The sequence below is a fragment of the Rhopalosiphum maidis genome, chromosome 4 (assembly GCF_003676215.2).
Source record: "Rhopalosiphum maidis isolate BTI-1 chromosome 4, ASM367621v3, whole genome shotgun sequence".
Lineage (NCBI taxonomy): Eukaryota > Metazoa > Arthropoda > Insecta > Hemiptera > Aphididae > Rhopalosiphum > Rhopalosiphum maidis.
The window spans coordinates 8,660,565-8,681,284 of record NC_040880.1 but is presented as its reverse complement, the minus strand read 5'-3'; the positions used below and the strand labels follow the sequence as shown (position 1 = coordinate 8,681,284).

The 20,720-nt window shown below is 25.9% G+C and overlaps 1 protein-coding gene across 1 annotated transcript in view; it reads right to left on the bottom strand.

The window, feature by feature from the left end:
* LOC113560567 (bestrophin-4-like) overlaps positions 1-20,720 on the bottom strand; it is a 43,068-nt gene that overhangs the window by 11,195 nt on the left and 11,153 nt on the right. Inside the window, exons 2-5 of the mRNA XM_026966517.1 lie at positions 4,062-4,196; positions 3,793-3,959; positions 3,529-3,686; positions 38-115 (exon numbers count right to left, since the gene is read on the bottom strand). Coding sequence (XP_026822318.1) covers positions 38-115; positions 3,529-3,686; positions 3,793-3,959; positions 4,062-4,196 — 538 coding nt within the window. The remainder of the gene's footprint in view (positions 1-37; positions 116-3,528; positions 3,687-3,792; positions 3,960-4,061; positions 4,197-20,720) is intronic.

Sequence of the window (20,720 nt, the reverse complement as noted above, 5' to 3'; positions counted from 1 at the left end):
CAAACAAACAGAATCATGATATTATTGTTGTCATTACCTGTGTATACGCTAACGGTATGCTGATCCAATCGTAACTCCACAAATAACCACATTTTGATCTGAAGTCGATAAATTCCTAAACGAAACAATATTATCATAATAAATTAGGGTTTTATTAAATAATTTATTATAGTATAACACATTTTCGATTAAATTCTGCATTGTTTGCAGTTAACAATAAGTGAATTAAACCAATTATTATATTTTATCCACTTACATCAGATAATATAGGTAAAGTGTGAGTTTGTAAAAAAAAAAAAATGATAGAAACTGAAATTTGTTTTTATTTAAATTTCAGCTTATCTATAGCATTTTTTGTTATACAACTGACATAAAGTAAAATATATATTATTTTCTCAAAGTTGTAACATAGCACATGGAAACATATTAAACAATTTATATGATACGTTATTTATAGTAAGAAGATTATTCACAATAAATTAGATTATTTTTGTCATTTATCTACGTGGTATCATAAAAATAGTTGTTAAGAATTCAAATCAATAACTTTAAGCTTACAATAATACTGTTTCGAAGAGTTCAATGCCGTTTCTATATATTCACATATTTATAGCGGTTGGAGTACGAATTAATAGTAAAATAACAATAGCGCCACAGTGTATAAACCTTAAAATAATTTTTGTCAGTTTATACATCCAACTAATTTTCATCAGTTATTGAGTTTTGATTTTATTGTAAACACCCTTTCCCTTCTTTAGTTTAGTTCACAAGAAATACAATTAATACGAAGTAATAACTGAGATTAGGTTAAGTCTATAATAGCCAATAAAATTAAAATAATTTGAAACGAATGAAATGTAGATAATCTTTAATCATAAAAATATTCAACTGCAATCATAACTATTTAACTAGGTATTTAAATATCAATAATATTTAATGATACAGGTACAATTGGTACATAACGATATATGCTCAAAATATCACAGTTTTAAATATGAATTGACAATTGAAATCACTTCAATTTTAAGTTATAAATGTTAAAATTGAAACGTCAGTCAACACATAAATAAAATCAATATAATATGAACAATGCTCGAAGATTTCAAAAACATTAAAATATTCACTGATGGGGCAAAATCTGAAGACGGAGTATAGACCCTCGTTGATTTATAGTAATGATAAAGAGATCGAGATACCTAGCTTCTCCTCGATATAGTATGCAGCTGTATTCATTGCATTGTCAAGTGCTAACGATACCATAAAAAGGAAAAAGAAAAAAAAAACATTAAAAAGCCATTGTTTTTATAAATCTTTCGGAGCTTAACAACCGTTGAAAATTCTTATGTCGACCAAAGTTTGAGATTTCTTTAGAAGTATAGAATTAAACGTTTCAGTATTCCTAATAGAGGACTGTTGATTATGTTACCAGAATAAACAAGAAAACATATCAAAACTTAATCGAGCCGTATTAGTTTGATAAATACGTACAATTTTACCTACGTACAATAGCGGGTTAAAATCAAAAACTGAAGAATTTTCAAAGGTCTGATAAATTAACTAGTACATAATATTATATATATAAAAAAATTTTTTTTCCAATATTTTGGTATGAATATTTTGTTTTGGGTGTATAAAGTTGCACAAAAATTGTGTAAATTAAATTTGATATTAAATGTGTTAACTTATCTCGTTCCCGATGTTAGTAAAATGTTTTACTAGAATTTGCACATAAAAAACGATTTTTAAGCTTTGGTTCAAGTACGAAATTTGATTTTCGTCATATAAAGTACTAACATGATATTGTGAAAGATACAAGTAAGTTAGAATAATTTTTATTATCTCATGTGTTATACATGATTGTTTAGCAACGAATTTAGACGATTTTATTTTTTATATCTTTAAGTATTTGGCGGTACTTATAATTAGGTTTTGCATAACTTCACGACGTGGTATAACTTTTGTAGCTCATTCATTTCATCAAATTTAGTATTTATTTTTTTATTGAGTCTAAGGTTTATATCTTAAGTTTATAAGTTATAAGTAATGCTATAACATACGCTATATAAATAATGGTTGTTGAATAAACTTAAACAAAAACTGAATTTTAGGTTAGGAATATTAAATTGAAAATTATTATACTTAAAATATTGAGTATTTAAAGTCGTATAATATGCGATACATATGTGATTATATGGGATCATATTTTTCGTTGACCCACGTCAGAATACTTAAGCATAATAATTGATGCGAAATAGTATAAACCACGTAATAGGGTAATCTTGAGAAGATTATGACTTATTTAAAATGATTATTTACAGGTAAATGACGATAATAAAGCCCATAAATTTATTTAATATTTTAATATCGTTTTTTATTATTATTAATCATTTACAAATAGTAATAATATTATCCATCTATAATTAAATCAGGCAGCAACATTTATAAACACAGCGCAAAAGAGAGAGAGGAGATTTGTCCACCAAATTATCCTCTCCCCGAATTACGATTCTGACCGAAAATTCATATGAATTCCTATTATTAAAACGTTATAAAAATATAAATGCAAAATTCATCAAAATATATAGTCATCGTAAGCGTAAAAAAAATTTCCTTCTTGTATAATAACTATGTTATGATGTGTATATTCATCATATTTTTATAACTGTTATTGTGCTTTAGATAAATATTAATTTGTGTTGTTAAAATATTGAAAAGAGCACGTTTAAAAAATGTATCCGGTTTTTACAACTGGACAGCATGATGCTTTTATTTTCTCAAATATTTTAGTAAATAATGATAATGTAAAATTACAAATGCGATACTTGATGTATGTAATTATAATAAACAGAAATGTCGATGAAATAAAGATGCTTTGCAGGTTTCGGAGATTTTTTTATATTATTGATTGCATTTTTCTTCCTATATAATTTCTGGCCGGAAGAAGATGACTTGAGTTTTTCAAGAATATTATTTTTAAAGAGAAGTTTTCAAATTTATGTTTGAATTGGTTCTGTTCATATTTTAACATAAGTTATCGAAGTATCTTCAAAATACTTGTATTTTATTATTATACACAGTGGCCCACAACAAATACTACTGCGCCTTTATATACATTTAAATAATTCATTTTTGTAATATTTTACACGATTATGTAATACTACAAAAATAATTAAATATTTAAATACATATAAAATATCGATCGAATTATGTTGACTGTGAATTACACAGTTGAGATGAAACTTCAATAAGACAATAACGTTTTAAAATAGAGGATTGCAGATAGTCTAGTAGCTTGAAAAATATAATTGTTACGAAATTAACATCAATGACAACAACTTTACCATGGTAAATATAGGGTAATGTCGATAGACACGTAAATAAATAATATGATGAAGTGTAGAATGATGAAACAGTAATGACTGAACTGATTTTATGCATATATCTTTTTGTCTACTTATTTAGAATTATTTAATCAAATTATCGATTAACGTTTATATAATATTGCGATAAAGCAATAAGGATCATTACCTGCATTATCAGTTTGACTCCTTCGGAATCTTCAATTCGCTTAGATTTTCTGGCCTCTTTCAACAGACTGATGAACCAAGTGCAAGGCACCCAATAAGTATTAAATTCTACCTTGGGGAGTGAATAAAATACTTCTATCTCGTCGGCGGTCATGTAGCCTGCGCATATTTATTAAGATTAACAATGATCATGTGTACTAAGTCATAAAACAATTTAAATGATATAATAATACAATATGTTTGGATCGATGAAGTTATAGCTTACCTGACTCAGCGACGTGCTCCAATGTCGGAAAACGTTTTTTCACCGGTGAACTGATGGAACGCAATACCAAAATCAATGTCAAAATCAAATATCTCATTAACGATCTTCGAATCATACAACCGTAATCGTCATTGCCCTCTACGTACATTGATATCACATGCATCGCTCTTGTAAGAAACAAACAAATAAATAAATATGTATATTTTATTTTATAGCACGGTTGTGGGGATTCTGTGAAAAGCGAAGGATAATAATAATATTCTAAATACCTGTCGGGCCACGGGATCGCCAAGTATTGGTTCCACCATCTTTTGGCCACATATGTCACATAAAATCCTAAGATGAATGATAATGGTAATTGACTAATAAAGGCATCACAATATCGAACTATTTTTTCAAATATTCTGAAACACAGTTAGTATTACAAACTAATAAATATTTATTTGTAAAAATATAAACTATCATATTTTCAACAATATAATTATATTGTACAAATATACAAAATTTAACAGATTAAAATAAATAATAAGTTAAAATTATTATTTATTGACAGACGACAGTATTATCATCATCATATATTTTTGATAATTAGTTATGTAATTTGCGTATCGTATCTATCTATCTATCTATCTATCTATCTATCTATACATTTTAGTTGATATTTTACGTCAACGATATGATTATACGTCGGGTACCTGATTTTTTTGTGTTAACCAATAAGTTTGTTGATTTCTGTTGAAACCCGATTTAATACGAGTTTATATTTTCCATTAAAATAGAATGTACAATATTCCTAATTCCTAATTTAGTTTTATAATTTATTTTAGCCTTTATTCGGCAAAGTAAATATGTACAGAAAATATTCATAAGCAAAGTTACACGAAAGTTACAGTTAAATTATGACGACTTAGTTGTTAGAATTTGGTAAATTGACAAATGATGAAGATGCAGGGCGATGATTAGTAAAATAATTTAAGTATAGTGGTGGGAATAATATAAAGTAGTATATTAAATAAAACATTTACTTTATGTATATATATATATAAAAAAAATATTTTGAATAGGATCATTAAATTGATATCAAAATTAACTAATTAAAAATATTGATAAACATTAAAACTATAAATGTAAGGATCGAGTCATTCCAATGATTTGTTAAAATACAACGCGTTACGTACAATAATAGCGTGTGGAAGCGTTACTTGAAATAGTTAAATGTGATTACACCATACTTAAAGTCTAAAGTTGTAAACTTTGCCATAATACAATATTGTCCTAATACCCATTATACGGATGCACACGCGTCCTATAAGCTATTGTATAATAATATATTATTTGTTCTCGCACGTGTATTCTATTATCAGAGTCACGCGGACACGTTAATTGAATAGTTACAAAACACAATGTATAATAATTATATATTATATAATGTACACAATGTGAAACGGAAAACGAGAATCGCGACGTGCCGAGACGATTCGATTTGATTAATTCTCATTATTAATATTACTATTCGTGGTCATTCTTTAAAATAGTAATAACAATAATATTTATTACTCGCAGTCTCGGCTTGAGCGCGCGTTTTGTCAAGGGTTCGGCAGGAGATCTGACCATGAGAATATTTTCTTTCCGTTTGAATAATATATAAGTACATAGTGACATAGTCGTATAATACATTGCATTTGTACGTATACGATATGGCCAAATATACGGTACGTATGACGAATCATAATATTTTGTTTACTTTAATCGGAGCGCTTCAACTGACAATTAAAAAAAATAACACCACCACGAGGCCTCGTTCTCGCTGTTCTCACCTCAGCCAGTGGATTGGCCAGCGACCACACGGGGTTTATAGTGCGTGCCGACTTTCCAATATGATATTATCATTACCGTTTGTTTAACGGAGTGTTTCACATACTTTACTGGGTGTTACTTCACTCCACGAGGCTAATTATTAAACCACGCTTATAAATAAAAGACGATTCGATCACAAATAATTTTTGTGTATGATTCGAAATAGTCAAATATTATTTTTTTCAAAAAATGTAGTGTTTTAAATTATACTATGAATAGTATTTTTAAGTTAAAAAAATTGAGTAAGTAGACTGTTAGTTTATTGTGATTTATTCATTAAAATTGACATTTATACAATGATATTCTCACGAAATTCCATCATTCAATGGACACTTAACTGGTGTCCTCAACCTTATTATAAAATATAGTTATTTATGTTAGATATTTTATTTTTTATACTACCCTTATAAAATAATATACATAATATATGCTTATTATAAAAACAATAATACAGAATGTACAATTAAAAAAAAAATTAATAATATATAATAATATTTTGATCCTGATAAATAAGAAATAAATAAAAATGTTGAAATATTAGAATATAATTCCCTATTCATTTTAAAATAAGATACTACCATTACAATTAGAATTGCATACGATTCTAGCAGGAAATGGCTTTACATTTTTCTCTCCTAATTTAGCCTAACCTAACCACCTAATTTGTGGACACAATCAAGTTTAAGCACACTCTTTACGTCTCTCTTTTAAGCCCTTGTAACATAGGCTAATTATGATTTTTCTTATTGGTTACTGGGTATATCATTGAAATTTACAATCCCTTTTTTGCAAACTAACTTAATAATAATAATATGTAACATATAACACATATTATAATAACATATAGACAGAACTTTAAAACTTTTATTTATGGGAATACGTGTACGATATTATTAGGACTGTAATTGAGTTAGGGTAGTAATTTTAATTATAAGGAGTCATATAATATGCAAATTATAATAATATATCACTACGTATATATATATATACATAGCATTGAAAATATGACAGCAATACAAGGCTTTAAATTCTAACCACAGTCACTTGAGAGACAATATGCCGAGCTATTAATTCACCTTTTCTGATTTTGTAGGAGGGCGGTTATCCCGCATAGGAAGGAAAGGACAGAGTCACATGCAAATGGTTGACTTTGCGCATTAAATGTCTAATTAATACGGTTGACGGCCCTACATGTTTTGTCTGTAATGTGTTTAGTTTACAATGTATATACAAATTTTAGAACTGTACTATTTATTATAAAATAAAGTCTAATTTTAAATGGAGAATAAATATTTATAATTCACATTGCTCAAATATTGCGGACATTGTTATCGATGTTATCATTGCACTACACGTCCGGTTATTCTATTAACAATAACTAATTTTTTTCACTTAGATCGTAACATATTATATACATTTTTAATAAAGATAAAAAAAAACTATATTTTTTTGGACGTCGGCATGTGCAAAATTTGAAAAGACCTAACGGTTAAATTTAATGTAAATATTAAATGGTTATTTAAAATACTTGATTTTTATTCGAGTTATTTCGGTCATTCAAAATTGTTGGTTGTCCATATTCGTGTATCTATCGAATATTATTTTCCTTTTTACGAAACTAAATTAATAAGTAGGTAATACAATAAGCACTCTAACGAATGCATCGTAACACATTAGGCATTTCTAAAGATAGTCCAAGTAGGAACACTGTTAACACCTTTGTATCTATATACAATTTAACGCTTTTGCGCGTATACCCGACGGAAAATAGAAACTTGTCTTGATTTTTGAAATGATAGTTCTAAGCTATACGATAACATATCATTGTAAAAATTTACACAATTAAATATTAATATTATATAACAATGGGCGAACGTCTCAATCACTGAAAGGAAAACATTTTAAAATATTGCAGCTGACGTATAATATTATTAAATAGTGATCTCTAACACGGTGGATGAAGTATAAATCTACATCGTTATGCGTGGAAAATTTTGCTATATTATATTAATATATTATATACTGCAATGCATTGTTATATATTTATTATTTTGTTGTGATCCTTTCGATCCTCCCTAACGTTTCACTATATGACCCAACCTAACCTTTATCCTATCTAACTTAATCAGGAGGATGTCTCAGAACATGCAATCATTTATCATAATATACTATACAAACACATGCACTTTTAGATATTTTTTGTTTATGAATTTATGATCGCTGAAAAAATAATTTATTTTCATTTTGTTAGAATTGAAAAAAAAATTCAAACTTAAATGACAATTCTTTGTTGTAGGTAATTCGTCCAAACATAAACTTAAAAAGACATAGTAATAAGTAATTATTTATACGTTTTTCAAATCGTGTGTATAATAAAAAATTGAATTAAATTATAAAAATTATACATTATATTATGTAAAAAGTAAATAATATTTTGAGGATTTGCGGCGTGCGCATTTGAATTTTCTTCTACTCCACAATTCTAGAATGTGGTAATATGCAAATTCCTCAAAATTAGACGCGTTTATTTAAAATATTCCATAAAAGGTCTGATTAGTGAAGGTTTTGAGAATTGATGGAATGAGATAATAAATAATTAAATAATAATATTAATAATATAGAATGTATGCGGACATGCGGCAAATATTAAATTTCACAAAATCTCTAATGACGATGTCAAATTGGAGGACCGTCTTATAAAAAATTGACTATTTTAATTAAATATATGATAATATTGTCATATTTCGCTAAATATGAAAAAGTCGTTTCCATCATATCATTAAAAAATTAATTTTATAAATAGTTATGACATACACATATATTTTATTATTGACGTATCACGTATAACATATATGGTTAAAATACGACTGACAAATCTTATCTGATTATCATTAATATTATTTATACATCATACACAATTGTAATATTATGTTCAATCATTATAACTCATAAAACCTATTAACAGTTTATTCTAAAATTTGATTCACATATTTTATAGTTTAATTTAATACAAATAATTGTATATTACTATATAAATAAGAAATGTCTGTTATCTAAACACATGGTTCGTCGACATCGTTATAAATTAAAGCTATACACAATAAGTACTATAGAATACCGGTCACCGGTTCGACGGTCATGAGTTTGAAAATTTGTATTCGAAAGTCTATGACTTCGAGAAATCATGTTTTCGAAAAGTCTAACGTTTGAAAAATTATATACACGTTATTAATAATTATTTATTTTGTTAGAATATCCATGTAATTGGATCAAGAACGTGGTCCAATATCTCACAGAAAACTGGTTTCGTTTAACTATCAATAAGTAATAAAGTGGTCAGTAGTAGACTGTCTGAATCTTGGTTTGCAAAAACTAGACTTTGTAGAATCATGCCACAAGAAGATACATAGACTAGTTTTTTCTAATCTAAGTAAGTTCAAACATTTAATAGTGTATAAATGAATATCTGTATACTATTTTTCAGGTGTGTTTAAATTAATTGAATTAATACAAAAAGTGCAAAATCAAATAGAATTAGAAGTTTAACAGCTAATACAAGGATGGAAATTAAAAAGGACATTAAAGAAAGTTAATGTATACAAAACTTGGCTTAAATGTGTCCAACAAAGAATTTACGATGACGATAATTTAGATAAGTTAGAATTCTTAAAAGGTATTACAAATAACTTAAATTTATAATTTTTTTTTTCTGAGTATCTGCGTATCAGTCATCGTTTTTACAAATTTAATGTATTATTTTAGGTTTAAGTATCAGTTATATTTTTATTTTTTATTTTGTAAGCAAATCTTAATTTATATATGCACAACATAGATTTATGAATATACATTTTTATTTTAACTTAGTATAGTATCTAAATAATTATAATAAAATGTAATATTGTATTTTCTATTATTTTGCTTTATTATTTTTGAGTATCAATTAATTATTATAATAGAGTATAGATTCTCGTTATGTCGAATCTCAAGGGGAACAGGAAAAAGTTCAAGATATTGAAAACTTCAATATATTGAGTTTCATTAAAATTCTTAAAAAATTTGAAAAAATTGGTAAATAATAATTTGAATGCCTAAAATGTATAATTCGAATACTTAAAAAACCTAATAGTTATTCATATATATAAATAAACTACAATAATGAATAAATAATTTTTTTTTTAAATCTATCATTAAAGTTTATTTAATATTATTTTAGTTTTTTTAAGAGTGTAAAAATTAACTGTGAGGAAATTTAATTTACGCTTGTTTTCCATTTCAGTAGGTTTACTGTATAGTGTATACAAATAACTACAAATATTGACTACAAATGCGTGAAATCACAATAACTATACTGAATGTACTGTTTAATTTTTGTTCTTACCGTAACAAAAATATTATTTGTTTAATAGATAAAATACAGTGGCATATATAGAAATTAATTTCAGGGGGGGAGTTAAAAAAAAAATTCCATTTTTAAATTCCAATTAATTATACAATCAAAATCAATGCCCGTACCAACTAAACATTTCAGGGGGGTTGAACCCCTTAATCCCCCTTATATACACCACTGATAATATATAACGAAAAACGATTAATATTATTTCGAGTTATCGAGAGCAAAACACTATTAAGTGTAATTATAGTTTAAAGGGGATTTCAATTTTCGAAATAACGAACAATTCGAGATAGCGATGTTCAACATAATAAGAATCTACTGTAATTGTTATTTATAAGAGTAAAATAAAATTGTTTAATATATAATTGAACCTAAATCTATTAAACAGATAATTTGTTTAATATATGACCTTTAGAAGACACGAATTTTCAATAACACGAACTTAAGAGCACAATTTTTTTGAATACATGACTTTCCAACATATAACATTCTTTTAAGTAACCAGCACTCACTTACTACATACTAGAGAAGAAGTAGGGATTACCTAACACACATAATATAATATGCTTATCTGAAGTGGTGGTGTGAAATATAATGTGCAAAACAACAAACAATTATTTGACCCATTAGGGTGATTAGGCTAATCAACCCACCCGTTTATTGATATATAATAGACCCCTTTTTTCATATATTTACATTATTGTTATTAAATAAATCAAGTTAATCTAAAAAAAAATTAATTTTTAAATCAACAGGATTTACCTATAGTATTGTTGTACCCAGAGTGCCATTCACAACCCACCCACCTATTAAAAAAAAAAAATAAAAACTACAAGTCTTCACTCTTTGAACTCCCTCGTTTCTCAGTGTTTAATTGTGTACGGTTAGATTATAGTATTATACAATTTTGTTGTTAATATAAATAGATATATTATAATAGCGGGGTCATAGTCTATTGAGAAGCAATGACTTAAGAAAACAATCAAATTGTAATTAAATTTTATAAAATATGAGTCAAACATTTTCGATTTATTTTATTTTATATATGTACATATATAGGATCTTATACAATAGTGTCGAACAATTAATACAAAATGTATAAGTGTTATAAATATAAATAATTAATTATAACATTAAAATACAACTTAAACACATTAATATAACGAAAAGAAAAGAGAAATAAAAGAATTTATTAAGGCCTAATATCAGTATTATTTTTATTTAAAGAGTGCTTAGCTCAGAATAAAGCGTCTATTCGTTGACAAATTGGAACGTGAGCTGGGAAAGAGGAAATGGATCTCATGATTTGGATGTTTGGTACCCTAAAACTTATACGCTCAAGCAGTCTGGAAGAGTCAACCTTTCCACGAAATAGGTTAATGGCAAATAATTGAAACTTAGGAAGTGAGATTGAACTCTCGTTCAACAAGTTAGCTCTCAACCCGAATAGAAGGATTCTAAACTATCGATCCATAGTGCAGGATTGATCTTACAAGGGAGCAATAAAGTGTACCTAAACAGGGTGCTGAGTTTTGAAGTGTGTATTATGTTGACGTACAAACCCTTTTAATCCTGTAGGCCTCGCAGGAAATATATTCAATATGGGATCTAAAAGATAAAATGGTGAATATATGAGTCCTAAATATTTATTTTCAAATACCCGTTTTAAAGGTGAGGCGTTCAGGAAATAATTGTAATCTATAAGTGTTCGAGATTTAGAAAAGGGCATGACTTTTCATTTGTAAGCATCGAGAGTTAGCAAACAATATTGTACCCGTTAACACAACTATTTATTGACAGTCGAAGAACTTTGCAATCACTGGTTGAAATTACTCGTTATGCAAGAATGATAACTTTTTATTAATTATAAATATTCAAAACACAATAATTTAAGAAAACCGTTAGTCGTGACTATTATAATTTTTTTGATTTACTTAAACGGAAAAAAAATAAATGTTTCGCGTACATAATATAGTGAAAATATAAATACATGAAAAAAATATTTAAAATGTTCTTTACGTGAACAATTTACAAGTTGAATTAATAACTATGTCTATTAACTATTAAAGTATTAAGATTCAAATAGTTGGCTAAGTTTTAAAGTGTTAGTATTAGAGTGGGGTATGGATTAAAGTAAATAAATAGTAGGCACTTGGTGGCACAGTATTTAGGTTATATTATATTATACACGAACACGGTTATAGACACCTTGTGAAGAGCTTATGATAAGACAATATTTACACAGTAGTTTTTCTATTATTTCTTGCGAAATTCGAACGTTGAACTTTTTATAAAGAAATATTTTTGTTAAATTTTTAGTGTATATTATGGTATATTACATTAATATGCCATCCCCTACGTACACATTTATTAGCACTTACTGTGCTGCAAAAAGTTGTTATGACAATTAAATATAAAAAATAAAATTACAATATTCCTCGACCACTTCATGGCATATTATTATGATGGTTAATTTCGACGTTAGCCAAGTACCTATATAACTTCCATAATATACCTACCTATACTTACCTAGGGCACGTCAGATTAATTATTATTTGATACCACACGGGAAATATAAAATTTATTTAACGATATACTGTTACAGCAGTGGTCAGTGACCTCTTGATTTTGTGATTGGTGGACTATATGGTCTTACACACGTCCAGTCTCGTACCATTTGAAAAGGACTTTTTTACTTTCATCGTTACTGTCATTGTTCATAATGTACTGTCTGGGATATTTTGCACTAGGTATTTGTCCAGGACCTTTTGACATTTTATCCGAGGTCATTTTAATCGATTACTTACAACTGTATACTTGTCTACTTGTCAAGGGCGTATTTTACCTATGTTTATGGGGAGGGGAATACTTTGTTATATACATATTATATTTTTCTTTTTTTTTTTCAGAACTTAAGATGTTTTATAGTAAATTACTAAAGTCTCATCTTGCTGAGCAGAGATGATAATTTGAGTAAATAAATATAAGTCTATAATTTCAAAATGTAATTAAATATACATAGTAGTATAACATATAAAACAGTATGTTATTCAAGAGAGTAATTTAGGTGAGGGTCACCTGTGTTTGTGGTCACAGTATTTAATTAAAAAAATCTCAACTGGCCTTTTAATAAATATTTGTCAACGTCGAAAAAATGTACATTTATTGTATAAATTTATAAAATATCTCATTTTTTAAAATTAATTTTAGTTTCTGAGCGGAGCAATTCTAGTTGTGCTTTAGAGAGGTCAAACATAAAAATGCCAAGTACTTATTATTTTAAATTGAGTAAAACCAACAAACATTGAAGGAAAAACGGAAATTTTTATGCAAATCCAATTTTCGACAAAAAACGATTTTGTATTTATTTTTATATGCAACTCAAAAATGAATAAATGTAGATACTTACATTTTTACAAAATATCTATATTATTATAATTTTCTATTTACGGAAAATTTCTCAAAAAATGTAGACTATTTTTAAGCTATTTCTGAGCATAAGAATTTTTCAATTTTTTTTGTTTTTCGATAAAAAATTACTTGCTGGGTCAAAATTCTTGGAAATTTAAAACAAGGTCCTACAAAACATATTCTTTTAGCTGTTCAAAAATATTAAAAATACAGAAACACAATTTTTTTAATAAATGTGAATTATGATATCATTTAAATATTAAATATTGTTATATGACTTGTAATATAATCAATCAAATATTAAATATTGTTATCGTATTACTCCAAAAGACGTTCGTTAGCATAAATCAAACACAATAACGTTTACAACGGGAATAGTCTGATATTCTATATTAATAAACCATTATACTCGTAGTTACTGAAAACTTGATTAAATTCATATTTATTTTGAATTCATATCAAAAATAGCATTATTTTTAGTTATACATGATGTAAATACGAACACCACTGGAATATTCTTTTACTTAAACCTTAAAACTTATTTAATTAATAAAAACGTTACCAGTACAGGAATCAATAACAACTGTACAGATAAAAGGTTCTTTTCATCGTTTAAACAAATGAAACCTTATTTCAGTACAACTATAGGCGACGATTGATAAAATTATCTAATAGGGATTGCAAGTTTTAACTGAAATATAGAAAGTTAAAATTCAATCAATTAAAAAGCATCATTCATTTACAAGAAGTTGTTGGTAGATGTATTCGCTAAAACGAAAGACCACTAATATTCGCTTATTTAAAATACAATTTTATTTTTTATTTCTAAACATTTTTGAATGTACGAGTATATTTTTCAAATTGATATTATATAAATATTTATTAATATTATTATTATAAATTATATATTTTGTTATGAGCTTATTTTTATTTTTTGACATATGATGGCAACTTAAAATTTTTTTTGTAAAAGTTATATATTTGCTTTTATAGGTATTATTCATATGATTTTTGCTTTTCAAATATTACCTATGGTAGTTCGTGCGTGATAGCTTATGAAAAAAATAAGATAAGCTGGAGAATTTTTTTTTTTTAATGGAGTGGTGAAATTACATCTGATTCATATGTGATTACTACAGTATCTATGGAATATACGATAATTCGTAATAATACTATTCCTCCCACAATTATTTTGTCTGACCACCTTAGAGATAATAAAATAAAATAATTATTATACTTTTTATAATTTGTGTATCTATAGTAAGTTTTAAAAAAAAGAAATAATAATAATATTGGCGTTTACTATATTCACTGTAATTTTTATTTTTAAGAAAAATATACAGTATGTATAAAATTGGTACAATAAGTATATATAAAGAGAATAGGAAAAAAATGATGCGATTACTTGTACTAATACTAATATACTATAGTTATATTAAAATTTGGAAATAAATAAATGTACCATTAAAAAAAAAGAAAGAATTAAATGATGGAAGCAGGGCGAATTCTCCTATCGTTCTTTCAAATATTATGCCATTGATACGTCTTATGCATTACGTTAAACTAATCGAATTCACAATACTCGTATAAATATGATATTCTTACACGTCTCGAAATTTTCTATATATTTTTTGTCCAGGCCAAAGAAACCTAAACTAAACTATAATTTGAATTTTGTTATTTCTGTGTGGAATAAGACGTGATTTATCCATTAAATTTTGAAGTAATGCTGAAAGCTTTTTGGTGCATCGAAATATTTTTTTTTGAAATCCACTTACGGTTAATGCGGTTCAATGCAAGTAGGTGGAACAGACAGTACCTATTTACTCATGTGTAATATTGAAAGAAAGCGATGATGAAAACCAATTTCTTCTTCTAAAGTACTTGTATCTGTATAGGTACATTAACATCTATCGTGTCACTAACAGTCTGTCAAATGAAATTGTATTTTAAATTCTAAAAGTTGCAAACGTATACCTATCTATTAAGCCTTAAGGATTAAAAATATTTTCAAACACAATATTTATAGCTTATAATTAAATAACTATTTTATATAGAGCTCTATAGTAAGTAGACTAGGTAGTTCCTGTGTACTTGTAATTTTTAAACTATAAATAACGTCCCACATTTAAGCTGTTTTTAAAATAAAGTGTCTTATTATGAAGTTAATCATTCGTTCAATACCTAGTAATAGACTGTTTTTAAAAATAATAATAATACTGGCAATTTTAAAAATCCTGAACGTAGTGTAAATGTATAATCCATAACTGTCAGAAAGCTTAGTGAAAAATTAAATTCAGTATTAGTGTATTATTCAATACTCATATCATTAAAATAATATAATATTCACGTTATTACTATAGGTAGGTAATACGCATGGTATACAATACATTTTAAAACTCGTTATTGCGTTGTTCTAACAAGCATTTTATGTCATTCGTCACTCATTGTCAGTATAATAATATAATAATTACTGATTAAGGGAACATAATATACAATAGAGTACGATTTCATAAGTGTAAAGTGATATACGATTTCTATATTATGATAATAGATTGATAATTAAACGAAAATACTAATTTGTAAGTTTAAGTATCTGTTACTTAAAGTGAAAAATTAGTTCTGATTTTTATTGTCTTATTCTTGTGTTTTTATAATAATTTAATAGGCACTAAATTGCAAATTGGGATGACTTTTCTTACATTTTATTTTTTTTACACACCGTTATAATACTTATACATAGTATTTACAAATTACAATCACTTTTACTAATGTGTGTCATAAAGTGGTGTTTAACCGGTGTACCGTGAACTTAGGGTAAGTGTTCTGTCAAAATTTAAAAATCAGTTTTTTTGTTAACAGTTTAAGACGTTTATAACAATGTAAGAATCATTTTAGTGTACAAAAACGTTATTGTTAATTTTCATACTATACTCGCATAATATCGTCGATAATAATATAAATAAATTTGTATTGACAATCATATTTTTCGATATCTAATAAAAAAAGTTATTGAATGCACTAGTATTAGAGTATTGTCTACCATTAGCAACGTTAATATCTTATATGATATTCTTTATACATATATTTTACCATAATGATTATATTACGTAATTGTTAGAAACGAAAAAATAGATAAATTTCTATACCAAAAACATGATTCTAGCGAAGATAGTGGAAATTTAAGTATACAAGCAATATCATGATACTGGAAATATTTTTAAAATTCATCAGGCTCAATAATATAATTAAATATACAAAGTATACTCTTTAAAATTGTGAAAATTTCTTTTTAAATTTGATTTATTTGTTTCAAAAAAAAAATCTCATAAAATATTAAATGATTCATCATTCAAAAAAGGTTAAGAAACACTGTCGTAGAATAATGCTTGTTAGGTTAAATTTTTAAACTAATAATAATAATAATAATAATATAAAAATGTACAATAACTAAGATTGTAAAAAAACATATGAAAAGTTAAGGAAATATCGATTTTTCATGTAAAATATATCGTGGTATGAATTTGTATGAATAATAATACAATTCAAAAGAATGAAAAAAATAGCATTAAAACAATGTATTTTTTATTTTAATTGTGTATTTTATAATTAAATGATACATACAAACTGTTAAAAAATAACCAATCTATCTAGCTATTTATTGTTTAGTATATTATACAGGATGTATGACAAAAATAAGGAATTTTATATTGAAATAACATTTATAAATGTTTCAAACCTTCGTGATATATTCTGTAAAATTAAAATTAGAATACGGCAGGGAAACCGTTAAAATTAGGTATATTATCCTTTAAATAATTGGCTGTAAATGAAAAAAAAATCTAGAAATTATGTGATATTAATTTGTGATAAATATATTTATAAGGTTGAAAAATATATAACTTACCTATTTGTCCTAATCAATCCTTTTGAATATTACTAAATTGTTTTAATACGTTTTTCCAACGAATAAGTAGACATAACGAAGCTGATATTCTTTATTTTTTTTTAAAGTTACATTAAAATATTAGAATAGGTACATGATTAGTGACATTTTTAATTTAGTGTATGAATATTGAAAATCTGTCACGGTAAGAATTAAATATAATTCTTTGAAAAGTGGGCCACTAAACACATTAATCACAATAATGATGTCTTGTTTAGAAATATTATTAGAAACCAGTTAATAGCTATCTATGGGTACATTATATTAAACAACAAAGTTCTAGTTTTAAAGTTTTTAAATATTATACCTATCAATAAGTATATTTTATAATTTTACTTGTACTATTTTTTTTTTTTTTAATTAAAATTCTTACAATAAATTGATAAACCTAAATAAAATGCAAAAACATAGAATTATTTTAAACAAAATATTACGATATTAAATTTGATAATAATGAATATTAAATAATTTCAGTATTTTTTATGTGTTAAAAGATTTTTTTTTTTTGTTTATTGATTTAAATTACAGTTTTGGCACCACAAACCATTAGTTACATTATAATATTTACATTTTATTTAAATTCATATTTTGAATATTTTCACATTAATGTTTTAGTGATATTCGAAAAAAAATATTAATTTGTTAAACATTTTTACACCTTTATAGTTTACGCATGATAGAGATATTTATGTTGTACAGGCGATAGGTTTTATGCTGTACTTTTTATGTTTTTGTTAATCGCAGAGATAAAAACCAGCAGTTATTTTAATGTCGTTTTAAATTTACTTTCTTTTTAAGTACCTGAACAATAAAACACATTTTTGGGTGAATAAATTACTATGTATTTTTTTTTCTAAACTTAAGCGATATCAAGTATGAGGTCATATTATTCTAGTTTATTTTAGTATAGTGGTCTGCGTTACGTATAATTGAGGGATTCTTGGAAAAAAAAATCACTTCATCGGTGTAGCTTGTATTTGAGTGAAAATATAAAATATGTAAAACAAATATTTAATTTGCAATAACTGGATGTGCATAAATTAAATGTAATAGAAATTTGTCAAAATCGCTTGTTTATAGAACATGCTATGCTGGCAAGATGTCTCCATAACTTTCTTGAGAATACTCAATAGTTTACACACTTATCACTCATGTTGTTGTATTACACTAGATAGTATTTTAGAAAAATTTTCATTCGTTATAGAATTTGGAAAATGACTATCATATTATACAGTTTTATTAGCATAGTTAGGTTTCTTCTTATACCAAAAAAAAACCACTTAAAATACCAACCAACTGAATGTATATATTTTTTTGCAGTTTATGTTAATATTACTCGATTTTTGTCGATGCTCGACCAATCAAGTATTATAATATACTGCCTATAAAAATCCGGTATTTACTTCTGGTACCGATACTATACAGATTAAATACCTTGTTCGATAAAGTTTCACGGATTTAACATTTTAAGATAATATATAGGCTTTAAGACTTTAACCGTTGAAACTTTAGATATGCTAAAATCATAGTTTGTTCTACTTTTACAAAATATAGCTAAGATCTAAAATTTAACTAAATAGGTATATGATATTATGTAAAAATACAAAATCCTTACTATAGTTATTTCTTAGTCGAGAATATTGAATAACATATTAAAGAATAATATTATACAAAGACGAATTGGTGTTTTTAAAACTTTTATTTTAAAATAGATATTATAAATTCTTATATCACTACAGTAAACTATAATAAATACCATTATGGACTATGGTTAGCATGTTTGTTTGATCATCAATCAATAGTTTAGATTTTCCATGTTAAAAAAGTTCTGTTTCACGTTTCAAAGTTGATGTTTCCCCATAACGATATAAACTTTTGAAACAGCTTCGAACATTCACGTGCATTATTATAACCAGTTGGAGGAGTTAAGACAGCTACCGACGTTGGCAACTTCGATAAATTACTCATATCGTGATTGATTAAAATTCGCACGAGAAAAACAAATTATAAAAAATAAGCAAAAACAAATAAGATAATACTAGTACAAATATTAATATCAGTGCCTACCTAAAAGAATAGAATATTCCAAAAACAACGTACAAGAAGATTGTTTTATAACTGCAGATACATTAAAAAAAAATATTTTTTGTTTGTTTTTAATAATTGAAAAATCAATAACACGAGGTTTAATTTGACGACAATTGTGTACGTAAAACGAACAAAATTTCACTATTTGAAATGTATAAATACTATTGTTAATAAATTAATGCGGAAAAAATGTAATTTTATTGATAATGTAAACGGTGTAGGAATCTGAATAGTCTAGTGACACAGGTTCGCGAGTTAGAGAGATTTTGTAGATGATTTTAGTAAATGAAAACTAATAACAAATTAAGAAAAGAGAAATCCACGGAACACATGATAGTTTAGGGGTTTACTCAAATTTAGTTGGCTCGTTCTGGACATTAAAAAATTGAGAATGTCGAGGCTAGACAAGTGTTTTTTGCTGTAGATGAAAGCAAACTTTGAGACGGGAGAAAAGATCTATTTTAATTTTATTTTTCAAGTTTATATTGTCTGTTTTTTCATTATTATTATTTGGAAATGACTAGACATATGTGAGTTATTTTTAAAGTTGTTGGTAATATGAGCAAAATATGACGAAGTTTAATATTATCATTGATATTATGTTATAATATATCTTATATATTATAACTTATTGCTCTTTAGTTATTTAAACAATACGCCACGGATCACGAGTATTGAAGAACGGAAAAATGGTCTAACGGTTGTTTAAATGACAAATTTATATGAAGATAATTTATTGTGTTTTTAGTTTAATATTACTTACATCATATTGATATTAGTTATTAATTATTAATATATATATATATATATATATATATATAAATGTATATTGACTAATTTCAAATTACTAGTTTATACAAACGTTTGAACTCAAATAACGGTGATTAGTTATGAGCCATTATTGATTACCATATTATATTATGATTATTGCTTACATTTTTGTCATATCGTAATTCACCTATATGTATAAACTTAAAATGTTTTAATAAACGTAGTTTTCAACTAGTACATTTTTAATTTATACAATTAGATAAGTGTTGGTTTTTATTTAAATTAAAAACTAAAAATACCCATTTATATATTTCAAAAAGCCGTTTGATTAGACTTGTATTTCTACTTATTCTCCAATCGATCGTTGCTATATAATAACTAATTTCAATAAAAGAATAGTTTGACGACGGGAAATATCGTACCCATTAATGGAATAATATCTCAACAGCTTCATCTATAAGT